The sequence below is a fragment of the Camarhynchus parvulus genome, chromosome 1 (assembly GCF_901933205.1).
Source record: "Camarhynchus parvulus chromosome 1, STF_HiC, whole genome shotgun sequence".
Taxonomy (NCBI): domain Eukaryota; kingdom Metazoa; phylum Chordata; class Aves; order Passeriformes; family Thraupidae; genus Camarhynchus; species Camarhynchus parvulus.
In genome coordinates, this window is record NC_044571.1 from 32,050,309 (window position 1) to 32,066,541 (window position 16,233).

The window sequence follows — 16,233 nt, forward strand, 5'->3', positions numbered from 1 at the left end:
TAGTCTCCACAGGAACTAAATGTGCAGTGCAAATTCCCATAGTTTGATCCAAATCAGTGCATAATCCACCACCAAAATACTGTAAATGACCTCAACAGTGATGGGTATTTCATAGTGCTTCCACCATGGAACTATGATTACATATGCTACATTCCTGGATTCCTCTTCAGTGCTAAGCTTTTGCATAGCAGAACCTATGAGTAATACTTTGTACTACCTCCAGCTGATTCTGTCTCACACTAGTGCAATTTATTGCCCTCTATTATTTATGCTTTTGTCACCTCTTGTCTAGACTATAACAATGCAATACTCCTAGGCAAAGTGCCATCCATCAGTCATAAGAAACTTGGAGCTTATAGAGAATTCTGGAGGAAAATGTTTTCTCCAGAACATTCATGAAAACTTGCTTCCCATACCTAAAAATGTATTAAGTCTCACTCAGGGTTTCTGTTTTTATGTTAAAGCATGTAATAATTGCTTCAACCATGCACAAGGTCTGCATAAACCTCTGTGATGAAAATCATAATTAACACGTCCATGTCTGATGCAAAACAGAATTCTCCCTCATAATCATAAAGCTCATCTTTCACATGGGGAATTTATACAGCTTTGTGGTAGGAATTTACAAGGGAAAAAAGGATAGTCCCACCACTCAAGAAAAAAACAGGCTGCCTCAAATACACCAAACTGAACACAGCATAGCATACACCTTTGAAGTAGCTCCCAAATCCCCAAAATTGTGTACTGCATGTATAGGGAGAGGAAGAAGGGGAAAGATCAATCTCTATGTCAGGGAACTCATGTGCATTGCTTAATGCACTCCCTGAGTGCCAGGAACCGAGATATGACAATATCAAATGCAGTATAGTAACAAGCAGAACAGAAAAAAATGGGAAAATTTCTCATAACTCTGAATAAATTTTAGGGAGAAGAGCTTATAAAGCAGCATAGAGAAAATTTATGATGGCTATTCACAATCTATTGGTTGAGTAATTAACAGATATGCAGTAGTCCTAGATTATGCAGAAAAAAATGATTTAAAAGAGAATAAGAGTTCAAAAGTTCAGAAATTTCAGACTTCAGTTTGCCAGTGTAGACATAACTCTTTGCACTGTGTGTGTGCATGGCTTAGCCCAAGAACATAGGGCCTCCAACTGACTTCAGTGGAAAACCTGCCAGAAAATGTTGCCATGGGAAAAAAAGTCTGCTACACCTTAACTTTGTTTTTGGATACGGCTGAATGGTGCTGTTATAACTGAAATTTCTCTCCTAAAATTTATGCCTGAGGTAAACATCTGGCATGACAAATTTGAAAGAATAGTTAAAAGTTTTGTCCAGCTATCCAAAACTGAAAACAGGATCTTATCATGAGCAGAAAGTCAAGCAACTGGAATGACAGGCACTGCTACCCCACCATAGCAGAATAACAACTTAAATGAAAGAGCTTAGAGCAAGGTTATTTCCATCCTTAGACATCTACTTTTACAGTGCAAAATGACCTGTTATTGGCAGCTTTTGCATCCTGACCCATGTACACTAATTTTAAATTAACTTCTTCATATAAAGTGCTACTCAAAGTTAGATTCCAAGAAATAAACCACTGTGCATGAAAAAAATACTTGGATATGTGAAGATGTAGTGTCATCTTTGAAACAGATGAAAAAAAGCAAATGCATTTTACTTGATTTTCTAGCATATATGGCAGACTCAGATCACCCCCTAAGTGAAAGATTTTAGAATTTTCTATTTCACTAAATCTTCAGCAAAACCTGAGGTGCAGAGCAGGATGGCATCAGTTATAATGTATGAAGGAAATTCAGATACTCTGGTATAAGACACAGAAAAGTGGCTGACAAATAATTTGCAAGTAAGCACACAGCAATGAAATGTTGTTGATACACACCCTAAAACCAGAAAGAGCTGTGATAGACATTTTATCATATCTAAACAAGAAGGCTTCAGCAGCAGAAAAGATAACAGATGGTTATAAAATCAAACTGCAGAATAGAGCTAACAAAATACTTGAATGAAGCATAGTATTTATTATGGTATTTATACTGATTATAGAGAACAAAATAAATACAAATTATCACAATTTATATAAAGAATTATAGAGAAAGACCTATTTTCCCTAGAGGGAAAACAACAAAAGAATAAAATGCTGTGTAAATATTCTGTGTCAATTTAAAAATTATATTTGTCAGAAAATTTATACTGACTGGATTTACAATGAAGCCCAAACAAAGCCATAGGTGAAAAGAAGGACTGAAAAAATCAATCAGTTTATGTATCTGACACTTTTTTTGTAGTGACATTCACTCTGTTTTCTTTAACTTTTATATTGTAATATGAAATCATAAGAGGAAAGTGTGCCCAAACATAGATTTCTGTTAAATTCACTACATCTGAAGAAAAAAGATCTGAACATTCAATATTCAAACTTAAGGGCCTGAGTTCAGCTGACATATCATCAGATGATACCAAGCTCATAAAAATACCTTTTCTGAACTGTTTTAATTTGCAATAACATCATTCTTGAGAGGAACAGAATACACTCTGAAATTAATATAAACAAGCAAACAAGCAATGGCAGAGAAGAAGCAAAAAGGAATGAATTATCAAGAGTGTCACAAGCAGATTTAGGAATCCAGTAACATACTAAGTTCTAATTCTTTTCTCTTTCTTACCTACTGTACAGAGGTAGAAAGTCACAGGATCTCCCTCAGTCCTTTCCATAACACTCGTAACACTACCCAAAGGTCTAGTTTCTTGAAAAAAGTGCCTTAAATGTAAGGTCTCAGTACTGCTTTAAAGTAGGAAAAAAAAAAGAACAATCCACTACTTCAAAATATCTTTTTCTGGTTTAAGATTTTGTCATCTTTCTAAAGCATCTTTTAGAGTTCCCAGTCTATGTTGATTTTTTTTCTTATTCTGTATCTTATTTGTAAACTGAAATTCTCTAGTGTTCTTTGAGAAAACTTCCTAATCAGAGATCTTTATGTGTTGTGTAGAATAAGAAACTTATTTTTTGCAAACAAGAATATTGTAGTTGTCAATATTTTCCTGCATACAGAATATGATTTGAAGAGTTAAGATCTGTTCTTTCAAAAATGATAATGATTGTATGTTAGAGAAAAATAACACAAACTACAAACATTGTAAAATAGGAAATCATAATTTTAAAAGGATGAAGAAATAACACAGGGATGATAGTTCTCACATTGCCTTGTGAAAAATAGTAATCTTTCACTGTTTTAAGAGGCTGATACTTGAATGTGGATATTCCCTCCACTGCAGTGTTCATAGAGCAAGCATACCTGACATGGACACCTTTCACACAGGAGCACTGAAAAGAATCTGACAAAAGCAACATAAAAGATGCAATTCTATCCAATTATGTTTCCTGTTAACATGAAAACTGCTATCTTGCATTTATTTCTCAGTACAAAAGGATAATCTCATCTCAGGTATTCAATCAGACACTAATCTGGCTGTGCTTAAAAGCGTTATTTTACATTGTATACCTCAAACACACCAAAGAAGTGGGATAGCAGCAGCACCATTCAATTTTCTTACATCAGCCACGCACTCAAGTGCTTTATTACATCAGGAGCTAAAGCCAGATGCTTTAAATGCCTTGACAACATACTGTAGATATTACAAAACACTCTGGTAAGATTGTCATTGCTAGCTGAACACAGTCATCGAATTACACTGATCTGAAAACAGCTGTTAAATTTCTTTTGTTTTCCTTTTTGATTTAAGATTACAGCAACTTTTATGACTACTTCAGTCTGCCCAAAGTACAGCTGTTAGATAGAAAACGTGATCACGAGCTCACCGTTATCATCATGGGAATACTCTATTCCAGAAACAGTACATCTTCGGAAAACCATCTTGTTTTCTGTCAGTGTCCCAGTCTTGTCTGAAAAGATAAACTGCACCTGACCCAAGTCTTCTGTGATATTTAAAGCTCGGCACTGCAGTTGAGAGTCTGTTTCTTCATCATATAAATCTTTATCTTGATGAATAAAGTATACTTGGCAGATTTTAACTATTTCAATAGATACATACAAAGAAATTGGAATCAGAACCTAGAGTACACAAAAGGAAAGAATTAGGAGAAAACAGAAGCAAGAACACAATTATAAAAGCTAATTAATTTGGTACTAGACTGGAACATAAAGAGGCTATGTACTTTAAACATTTATTCTAAAGTTATTATTGTGTTTGAAGAGTTTATTTACTATGTTAGATGAGGAAAACCTATGGTGAATTGCAGAGCTGGAATGCATTATTACGTCTAGAAAACTGATTATCAAAACATGGACAGAAGCAAATATTTCTTAGGCGAATAAGCTGAGCTTTAAACTAGTTGGGGAAGGAAAAGAAAAAAAAAAATCCCAACCCAAATCAGACCATACAATCAGAATACTGTAGATGTGAATGGACTGAATAAAATTGTTCTGCATAAATAGACTGTTTACAAATTCACTTTGCAGGAATACAAGAAATAAAATGAGAAATGTTAATCCCTCCATAGGAACAATATCTTTGGCCTTGACTTTTGTACTGCAAATTATTTGAATGAAGATCACATTTTAAAAGTGCTGAAGAAGGAAAGATGAAAGATTTTCAACTGTTTCTTGAGGATTGTCAAAACTACATAAAATATCTAATCTGTACATGAGTTTTTCTCTGCAGATTTTTTTCAGGATAGAAATTCCTGACTGCATACATTGTTTAGTTTTCTGAATTAGATACGTGGGAGAAATTATAGCATGGCTGTGGGTGGCGAATGTGGTCATTTAAACAAAAACTACAGTGAAATGTAGGTGTTTAAAGAAATCAGTGGTGAATTTTCTTAACCAATATCATAACCCAATCCCTCAGGGTAAAAATTATTTTTACAGTCTTTTTCATTCCCTTTTATAAACAAGTTGCCGCCTCCAGTAAAGCAACCTCCTCCAGTGTCCCACTAGGCAAACTTTCATTTATCTCAGTGACATGAGGTTCTTTTACTTCTCTGAAATTAACCACCTCTACCATTCAAGATATTTCTCTTCAGGACCAAGAAACTTTTAACACAGTTACCTGGCTGACATAAGGTTTTGCTAAGAGAAATACATCTGAAAAGCTGTTAAAAAGTATAAAATTAATTTTCATAGCAGAACACTGTACCCAAAGTGGCATTCTCAGTCTTTGAGGTGTTGCTCCACAGTGGGTAGATAGGAAGAGTAAAGCTTGTTTTCTGGTTCATGGGGTTGTTCCTCCCCATGTGCAGGACCCTGCACTTGCTTTTGTTGAATTTCAGGCAGTCCTCCTCTGAGCATCTCTCCAACCTGGCAAGGTTCTTCTGAAGGGCTGCAGAGCCCTCTGGGGTACTGGCCACTCCTCCCACTTGGTGACAGTGAACTTGCTGAGGAGGTATCTGCCCTTCATACAAGTTATTGGTGAGTTAAGTTAAACAACACTGGGCCCAGTATTGAACCTTGGGGGACATCAATAGTGACAGGCCTCCCTGTGCTACTGATTACAACCCTCTGGGATATTTTTAGTGCTTGATTAGCTTCTTACATGCCTTAGTGGTGAAACAAGTACTACATATATTGCACAAATATAACTATTGCAGCCAACTAGGAAGTGAGGTGAGAGCATGTACAACTTGATTACCTGGAACACTATGATCATTGTCAGAAATAAATACACTGAAGCTAAAACAGGTGACAAATATTTGCCATCGGGCCCTGGAACATCAAAAATTGGTTTCTTATTCTCACCATATTGCCATACCCATAGACCATGACCTGCAGAAAAATTGGAAGAGAGAAAAAAGCAAATTAACCCCAAGCAAAAAGGCTTCTGGTATGACTTTGTTCTTTAGAGTTATGTGAGAAATTGTTATTTGTTTTCAAATATTCTGCATGACTTCTGAAAAATGCCCCAAACCCATGGGCTTTTCTGCCTTGGGATTTGGGGTTTGAGAAAGGGCTTTGGCTGTCCTTAAGCCATGCAAGACTAGTTTCTCATAACTTTATCTAAATAAAGTGAGCTGGCTAGTCTAAATTAGTAGTTTAGATTGTTTCTGTCATCAGATTGTTTCTGTCACCAAAGAAAATTACACTTCCTCAGAAAATGATCAATTTCAATGATATGCTGTGTGTTAAAATGAAAGAACTCAACTGACTGTACTAGATATATCACCAGTCAGCCATCAGTAAACTAGCTTTAGAAGAAATTTTAATTTTACTGTGTGAATTATATCCACCACATGCATAGAACTAATGAAATAACAGTATCAACAGAGTCAACAGCATGGAAGCTGAAGAATGAAAAGCAAAAGAAATTATAGGTCTTGCTCAAAATGTTTTTTTTTTTAATTGACTGTGCTGATAACTAAATAAATATAAGATTTTTATTGTTTTGGGAAAATTACATTCTTGCTAGAGAGACAGAATGTTGCCTTTTTAAGTATAGCACTAAGATTTAAAATTCCTAAAATGGTATGCCTGATGTTTTAAGGCAACAAAAAAAAAAGGAAGAATTCTTCAGCAACAAAAAGCATTCAAACTATCACTATATAGTGAAAATTTTATTGATTCTGAAAATCAGAACTAAAGGACAAAGGTCTACTTTAAAAGTAATCTTCTGTAAATCATCCTTTGACAGGATCCTTTACATATTGATGCATAAACCCAGTATGAGTGCTTGAAAAATAAAAACACATAAGGGAGCACATTATTTTGTGCCTATACTACCAATATGAGATCACACACATGATGTCTTTATTGATGTATATATTTTTATTCTTGAGAGCAAAAATAGAAAGCTCCACACTGAGTATGACCTACATTAAGGTTTGTTTTATAAATGTCCTTATATTTTCAAAATAATTAAGTGTCATATCTCCAGTTATACTTTATTGACAGAAGGTGCGAAAATGGCCTCATTTCTACAGAGCACCAAGCAACTCAAAGGGCTCGAGCAAATTTCTTGCCAGCTGTTTGTGGCTGTCAGCACCTTGAGCAGTTTGCTCTGGCCCTCTGCTGGCGGCTTCCAGCCTTGTAGCGGACAGGACAGAAAGGAAGGTGCACTTGTCACCTACTGAGTGCCACCTCTGGGGAGCCCCAGCTAGGCTGAAGCCACTCACAGGGGACGCCCGCTGCTGCTGCTGCTGCTCTGGGGACACCGCAGAGGGGGCACTGGCAGAGGGGACAGCTGCAGGCAGTAGCTCCCTGCTATGAAGCCTCACCACGACACTTCAGCCCTGAGGACTGGGCTCCCCAACACTGAAACACTACAAAAGCGTGTCGAGAACTCAGTGGAAACAAATGAGCTGGCTGGTTCACAACTGGAAATACTCATCTTTAAGCATTTAACAATACCTGGAAAAAGGCACAAAGAGATATATTAAAGTGGCATAAGATTGTCATTAAACTACACCATGGTTGTTAAGAAACATTCTGGTGTTTATGCCATATGACTCACATGCAAACATTACAGAACACTCAAATATTAAGGAAATGGAATTCACATGCCGTATATAAATTTTTTTTTTTTTGTGCCAAATGTAAAACTCAATTCTTTCTCACAAATGACCAGAAAAAAGGCCTGAGGAAACATAACCTGAACTGCAGCATTTCCTTAAACACTCCCAGAAGTTTAGAGAGTATTCTGCTTGGATTTATGCAGACTTTTGCTTATTTCTTCTATGTTATGACTGCAGCCTTAGGGACAGTGAGTCCATGTTGCGCACTGTGCTCTCAATTTAATAAGTAGTACTGGGGAATACCACTGTGCTGATTTGTTTACTCTCTGCTCATAAATTACTCTACTGCCTGATTAATGACAAGTTACACTCTACCACCTGTAATTTTGAGGGGACTACATATAAACTGGGGGCTTTTTTGGGCTTTACATTTTTGGATGCTATCAAGGGTAGTAAAATCTAAGCCTTCAGATCTCTGGTACTAATAGCATATATTTCATTGAGATTAAGAAGGTATTTAGATCAGGCTGTGTATCAAGACATTTTGGTTTTTGACAAAAATAAGTATGGAGACAGCTTTATGGATTTTATGTTTTGGCAGACATGTATGTTTTTGATAAAGCTAAGTGCATGAATCCCAAGACAGTGTAATACTTAAGTGTTTCTCCTAGTAAAGAGCACTTACCAATGGCAGAAAACAGACACATGATTAGAAGTATGAGGACACACCAAAGGACATCAGCATTCATCTGCCTTTCCAGCTTACTGCGCTTGTAACGTGGTCCATTATTATTTAACAAGGCTTTGGTCTCATGCCCTGCAGAAGGAATTGCACCAAACATGTCAAATGGAACTTGGCTACTATTTTATGGCTATAAAAATGTGGTATGCCCTGTAAGACAGAAAAGCAGCTCCTACCTGCATAGATTACTATTCCTGCAACTTCTTCTGTGTTTCTAATGGTACATCCACGTAACAAAAGATTCTCTTTGAACAGTCCGTCCTTTTTTCCACTTTTATGAATACTACAGAAAATTTAAAAACAGAACAAAACACAGCGTGTCAAAACATCAAGCTTGTTATATCATACTTGTAATATAACAAGCCCAGGAAACATCTTCAGCATTTAAGAATTTTTTTTTATTTGATGGCAAAATATTTAATTGGATCCTCCTCCTGGGAAGGTTCTCTGTTGGACTTTGAGATTACTTACCCAAGGATCCCTGACATGCATCAGCCCAGCTGGAGCAGCACCAGTTGCTGTTGGATATACAAATGTCCTGGACAAATGCTCACTAGAGATCCGTGGGCCAAATCGACAGCATATGTGCAGCCTAGCTAATGCCTGGAAAATGCACTGGACTTCCTGTGCATGTGTAAACTGACTGAGCAATCACAGTTAATCCAGCCCACCTCAAGGCAGCTGTGTACTGGATAGAATTAACCCATTATTCACATGTGTTTACTAAAGAAATCCTAGAAAGCAATATGGTGAAATTGGGAAATGACTGTACTTCACACATAGTGATACTAAGGAAGATGTGCCAGGGATAAGTCACATCAGTTCAGTGAAAAGAAAAGGAAAAATTCTGTGTTTTTATTCCATGTATCAGTGAAAACAAGAGAAATTATTTTCAGAATTGTCTCACCAGCTATCTAAGGATGGCCTGCACTCTGAGGATTCTTGTTGACTAACACCAAAACACAGGAGAAAAATGAAATGAAGTCACACTTCTACTACAACTTATTATCTGCTGGGCATGACTGACTGAAATTTCAGCTGACAGAGAAATACAGAAAATAGCCTTATGAGAATTAACAGGGAAATGCTAAAAAATAATAGCAATTAAAAATGGTATTAGAATTTTTACTATGTAAAAAAGACAAATCAAATAATAATTTAAAACCACTTTCAAATGAATAAAATTTCATTTTGTCAACTGAAGTACTCCAATGCCTCAGAGAAGACTAAAGCAAGTCTGGATTGTTTAAATGTTGTCCTCACTTTCAGACCATCAAAACCATCACACTTTCAATATGCTACATTAAAATTAACATTGTGCTGCTGCAACACCAAATCTTACGTCTTTCTGGATTTGGACACTTAAAATCCTCTGTCCCCCGAAATCTGCAAACTGGCTTAAAATTGTCCTTTTTATGTAAAGGTGGAGTTCTTTTTATTTGTTTCCTATTTTCTAAGCCTTGACATGTGGGTTTTATATACATGCTTTTCCCTGTTAGGTATTTCTCTTTTTCTAAATGAGGACCAAAATTGTAATTGAAGTACATACTTTTAGGATCTCAGGCCTAGAGATCAAATATGCTGAGATTTGTAAGAAGAAAAGCTTCACATTGGTGAGTTCTCTGTACTTGTCCCAGCACAGTAGGACTACTTGCAGAATATTCTGTAATGCTGGTTAAGCTACATAACCTCAATAGTCAATGCTTTTAGTGCAGAATGCTTTTAGTCTGCTTTTGAGCAGAATATACCTGTGTGTATATTCACACACATATACAGCCTTTTTTAGTTCAGCACAATATATCATACCCACCCTCTGCTCAAAATATATACATATATATTAAAAGTATTGGTACTTCAACAACTATGCTTAGCTTTTCTCTGCAGGGATGAAGAAAAAGCATTTGGTTTGACTACTGAGGTAGCAGCTGCAGTGATAACATCTGACTAGAGGCCAGAAACAGAGAAAGAAAGAAGTGGATAACACCATATTTGCAATTCTGACACGAAAGTCAAAGGTGGTTTTTTAGTCAGGAGACAACTTCCCCTGTTCAGCCCATCCTCCCTGCCAGTCTCAGACAGAAGAATAGAGCTTTTACTTCTGTTCTTTTCAGCAAACCTCTTTAACCCACTGTCTCACCTTTTGCCAAAGCAGCATCAGCTGGGGGGCTGCCCAACATCCCTCTGGCAGAATGTCAATAGGTGTCAATTTGTCTGTGCTTAAACTATGGGAAATAATTTCTTAATGATTCCATACTGTCAAAATTACACTGCTACCAGGATTCTGTCATTCCTCTGATTTTTAAGGCTAAATTCTGCATTAGGCTTTCTTATAAATCATGAGAATGCTTGAATTTCCAATAAAATCTCCAAATGACAGTTATGATTCCTGTTAATAAATGAGACTTTTTAGAGATAAACCTACTTAAGTGGTACTTTCTCTAGCTTATAGTTTTATAAGCTTCATTAATTTTTTACACAGGAACAGTGGACTGTGCAAGGTATATTGCACATGGCAAAATTACTTGTACATTTGTTCTATAAAATGATATATTTGTTCTTACTATCTTAGCTTACAAAACAACTCCAAAACAATTGTGCAACATCTGACGTTAACCTGTAGGTGTTAAAACCCCAATCTACTGCTCTCATCCACAGGCTGAGCCTTCTCAGCACATCTCATCCTTACATGCATTTGGTACTGCTTTTTACTTTCCCATATCCAAATGAAGTCAGAGAACTCAACTGTTGCTCACCAGACCTTTAGAAAACATGGATGAAATCAAAATCTGGAAGAAAGAAGCCAGCAGAGGCTGGAGGAAAGTCATCATTTGCCTCTTGTCTACAGTCACTCCCAGTGACTCACAGTGTACCACAACATACACATAAAACAGTTGGGCACTGACGATGAAAGGAAGGAAAAATTGCAGACATGAAGGTCTGGATTAAAAAATAATGAAAACTAGAGTTAGATAAAACTGCTCACTTTGATAACAAACCTTCCAATTGTAAACTTTGGTTTGACAGACAGCCTAGTTCCTATTTCTAGCCCTGCAGAGTTATAAACCTCAAGCCTGTTAAAAAGGCTGAAGAGTCTGTTTACCCCTTTCTGGATTCTGGCCAGTGTAAGTTACAGGCAAAGAAGGAAAATTTTCTCTGTCATTCTTTAGAACAGTGTCTGGCTGAAGCCACTCAGATGCCTGGAATGCAAAGGCTAAGCCATGAGGAAATGCACTGGCAAATGTGGGTGCAATGCTCTTTTTCTCTGCAATTTCTCACATGGATGACACTGCAAAAATGTGGTATCTTCACATCTAAAATACAAATGCACCACAAATTAGGAGAAGTGGGCAGATCATTTGCAGTTAACTACTATTATGCTACAGCACTCTGAAAGCCTTTATACAGAAGTAAGCCTCTGGTTTAATACAGCAATGCAAAAATTACCCTGATGGTAGTTCACCTCAGCTTTCTATTGTGTTTTAACTTGTTACTTATGTGTCTTGTTAACTTGTTAACTTATGTGTCTACCAGCATTAAATAACAAGGTAACCAATGATAACTATTCAAAAGAGAGTATTTTCTTTCACATTTTGGTTTATTAAGTGCCTTGCAAAGGAAATGGTACAGCTGGCATTACTTTCCAAGGCTTGACACTCCCAAAGAAAATATTCAGCAATCTTAAACATGATATCAGTGACCATTATCAGTCAGAAACTTCCTGACTCTCAATCGATGAAAATTAGTCTAGGTTGCTTTGGTTTTTTATTCCAGGATTGGAGCTGTTCCTATAGCACATTAAAGAGACATCACTAAAGATATATATTTGTTTTTTCTTAAAAAAGGTGTAACATGGCTTTATATTAATTTGGCTTTGTTACCTTATGACAACCTTTGAAATAGAAATACACACATATATTCATCTCCTTCTTCTTCTTCTTCCAGTTCCAAGCTATACTTATTTTGGTATGACCAGATAAAATTTTATGTTCTTGTCTAAGAATAAAATTATTATTTTCAAAAAGCTGAAAAGTCAGATTCCCAATTACAACTTCTCTTTTTCCCTTGCCCATATACACAAAAAAGGTACAAACCAGATTTTAAAGTAAATATTGCTATTTTTGGAACCTGGAATTGGATTTTTGAATGTCTGCCATGCATACTGTACATAATCTGGCTAGACACATAGGGGCAGTGGGCATGTTAGGTTTTGTTCTATTCCTCTTACACAGAATATGTTTATAGGGGAAATAAAAGTGAGGGGATGTGCTTGGGTTATTTGGGGGTGCAGAAACTGCAAAAGAGAATTAAAGCAAGCAACTGAATAAAACTGGTAGTCTGCCTGTGTGTTCAATGCAGATTGTGGCAACACAGCTGAAGAATTCAGCTGCAGAAATGTGCATGTACACTTTTTCAGATCTAGGATAGGGCTAGGCCCATCTCAATGGATTTTGCAGTTATATTTTTTTTCAATATAATTTCTCCTTTTATCCTGGCCTGCCTCTGCTATGTTGGCTACCTATAGGGATTTTGTTTCAGGAAAACTGTGGGGAACAGAATTTTTTGCATGTTTACAGCATATACACACAAAAATATTTCTATTTCCTGAAATATTTGTCAGCACAGACATGAAAACAAAAGACCACATTTCATAGAGGAAAAAAAAATCTGAAAACTGGAAACCTACTAAGTGGTCAAAAAGTCTAGGAAAATTTGGTAGTAATGTTTCAGCACAGCTTTTTACATATGTAAAGTCTATTATTTCATGGGATTCCTATTTATTTTTGGTATCATATCAGTCAACCTATTATTGGCTGGTAGCTATCTGATCCATTATTTCAAGCAGCAGCTACTGGTAAAATTTTGAACAAGAATTAAGATCTACATTTTGACATGACAATGCCATGTTTCAATTTAGATATGTTAATTACTATTCATCTTGTTAATGTATTATTTGAAATAGACTCCTGATTCCATTATACTAATGAAGGAACTCTAAAAAGTGTGTGGGGGAAGCCTTCTTCTGTGATAAATTAGGGGACTGAGAATTTATTTGTTGAGGGGTTGCTCCCCACTCTCTAATTCTAACGGCCCATGGGCCTTTAGCTGTAAATCTCTTGGAACACAGCTGATGAGAGCTGGAAATCACCTGATGCTTTCTGCCAGATTCAAAATTTGTGTCAGAACATATTCACATCATTTGTGAAACTATGAAATATAAAGAAGATTAAATATAATCAATACTAAACAATAGTCATCAAAAAGAGAATACCATGTTTTCTGCTATGTAATTCAAATGGTTCTGTAACTTACATGCCACAGGCCTTTTCCACATGGAGTAAATAAGAAAATATATAATGGAAGAAAAATTTATGCATATTTTCTACAGTATTCTGCTCAATATTTTGGGGACTAAGATTCACCCATAAAGCGTACTAGAAAAGCTGCCAAACTTTCCATTTCCATATCTGGAAATGGCATGCCTACAGTAGAGCAGGCTCTCTATTACACACCCTCATGCAGTAATGTCTAATACTAAACTTTTTTCTTCACATGAACTGTAGAGCTTTGTGCTGCTAAATAAAGGAACACATTTTCCCACACTACAACTTGATGTAGTTTAAAGAAACTGTCCTGATTTACACCACTTGACAGTACATCCTACACAATCTGTGACATCTGAGAGTAGTAACTATGGTGGTAAATGGCACCACTATAAAAAAACTCCCCGAGCTCCAGCAATTTACCTTGTGACATTTACACAATTTAATACTGCTTATCACTCCAATCAATATGGGTGGTAAATCATTGTGTTTGAAATGGAATTAGTGTCAGTTTAACTCTCGTAATTAAAATTTGAGCAGAAATTATGTATCCTGGGCTCTCACTCTCCACGTGGTTAACAGACTGTAGAAAAATAAGTCATGCAAGAGTGCATCTCCTAAGCCACCACAATCAGACCAAGCTACACTACAGACCAAGCTACATAAGAAGCAAATCCTAAAACATTCGCATATCCTAAACCATTTGTTCTTGCATATCCTAAACCATTTGTTTCTGAGCAGGACTCATTGGCCAGAGATGTGCACCCTGTTAATGTAGTTCTGCTTGTTCAGAATTAAGTGAGCATAGGTGATGTAGTAATGTACAGGCATACCCATCGTGTGAGCCAATCATCTCATCTAACTGAGAAGAAAGGAGTAGTGCCATAGCTGGAGAAATATCAGTTTTGCCTTCTGATTTTCCTCAAGGACACATGTATTAAAAGAAACATCCAATAGACCCATCTTCATGAAAGTGTACAACAGATTGTGCTTGTTTGTTGCCTCTCTTGGACTTGTTTTCTATTTCTTCCCATTTCCAGATGGGCTGTTTTGATCCATGGAGGAAAATAAGAGTGCCTGTAAATGCAGTGCTTCATACATTCATTTCTGTAGTGTAAGCTGATTGAAGGTAGCAAATAAATCCATCCTAAGGAATGGAAATATGAGGTTCCCATCTCCCCTTGAAGAGAGGATCCTCTAAAAAAGCCTTAAATATGCAGCCCTATTTAGATGTGACGATGATGCCACTTACAGAAGACAGCGCAAAGCAAACAAGCATTTCTTTTACTCCATATTAAAGAAAAGGAGTGCATTATAGTGAAGGATACTATATGAAATACTCACATGTAACCTCGAAACCTACTTAAGTCATTGTTTGGCTTCTCACATTCAATCACACTGGTGAACTTCAAGGGGTCAAATTCTGAGTCCTAGAATAATAAGAGCGTTCATTATTTAGAGCAAAGACATGAAAATTATATTCAAAATAACTTGCTTTTCTAATTTTTGTAATATGATAAAGTCCATTTTTTTCCAAAGGCAATGAAAGCAAAGATGCAGACCACTGGCATTGAAAATCAAAGGGACCTGGGGAAAAAAATTCCAAAGATGCCTCCCAAAATCTCCCTTGCAAAGATCACTTCTGTTCTGCAACTGGAATATGCCAAATGATTTTGATCTGCAGTGGAAAAATGAAATTTACCTGAAAAATCTCTAAATCTTAAACATTATCATTATCCTTCATGTTCAGTGAAGCCAATGAAAATTCAGAACAATGTAAGTCAATACACTGCCAATTATCAAAAAGCTAACACGAGCTTTTGAAATATTAGCAAGCCTTCTTAATTGCTTTATGCCAACTGAAATGAATTAGTCTACTATAGTAAATTACACACATAGCAGAATAACTTTTTCTTAATTATCACTTAAAAACCTTCTTGATCATCTAACTCATTACTTTGAAACTGGTATTGCTGCTGACTATTTAAGTTTACCTGTAGTTAGCACCTTGTTGTGTTTGAGGAAAAACATCCTATCACAGCAGAATTACTTTACTAAATAAAAATCAAGGTTCTCCTTTTTTTGCTAGCTCAAACTACACACTGAAAGCAGACATATCTGATCCTGGTGCTGCAAAGAAGGCTGTTTATCTCCATCAGTGAGGACGACTTTTATCTATAAAACTGCTTTGCATAGCATTTGAAGCAAAGAACTAATCATGAATTATCATATTATTAAGTTTTCAGTATTGACAGCACTTTATATATTATGTTTTATAATGGTTTTGCTGAGCTGCTGGAGACCCCAACCACTACTTTTTAGAGTAAAGTTATGAGAATGGTTGACTGAGAACCAGTAATCACAGGCCAGACACAATCTTATTGCCAGTTTCTCTGAAACACACAGGTGTCTCTGGGGTTTTTTGATGTTGACTCTATTCAGGTGAAAGAAAGCAGATTTTGGGTAAGAGATATAAGAAACTAGAGGATATGTCAGGATCAAAACCAACACCCTCCATTTCTCTGCTGGTTACACCTGGAAGAAAGACAGACTTACACTATATATGTGACAATTCAAACCACCCACACCTGAGACTTTAGAAAACCTTTTCTGTATTTTCAAGAAACACGAGATGATAAAGAGAACCGTGAAAATAGGCTGTCACTTAGAGACAGCTACAG

General features: G+C 36.4%; 1 protein-coding gene across 1 annotated transcript in view; it reads right to left on the bottom strand.

Annotated features, from left to right (window-relative positions):
* Positions 1–16,233, bottom strand: part of ATP10A (ATPase phospholipid transporting 10A (putative)) — a 111,549-nt gene that overhangs the window by 35,284 nt on the left and 60,032 nt on the right. Inside the window, exons 3-7 of the mRNA XM_030950293.1 lie at positions 14,897–14,982; positions 8,408–8,514; positions 8,175–8,306; positions 5,674–5,807; positions 3,842–4,094 (exon numbers count right to left, since the gene is read on the bottom strand). Of these exons, the coding sequence (XP_030806153.1) occupies positions 3,842–4,094; positions 5,674–5,807; positions 8,175–8,306; positions 8,408–8,514; positions 14,897–14,982 (712 nt within the window). The remainder of the gene's footprint in view (positions 1–3,841; positions 4,095–5,673; positions 5,808–8,174; positions 8,307–8,407; positions 8,515–14,896; positions 14,983–16,233) is intronic.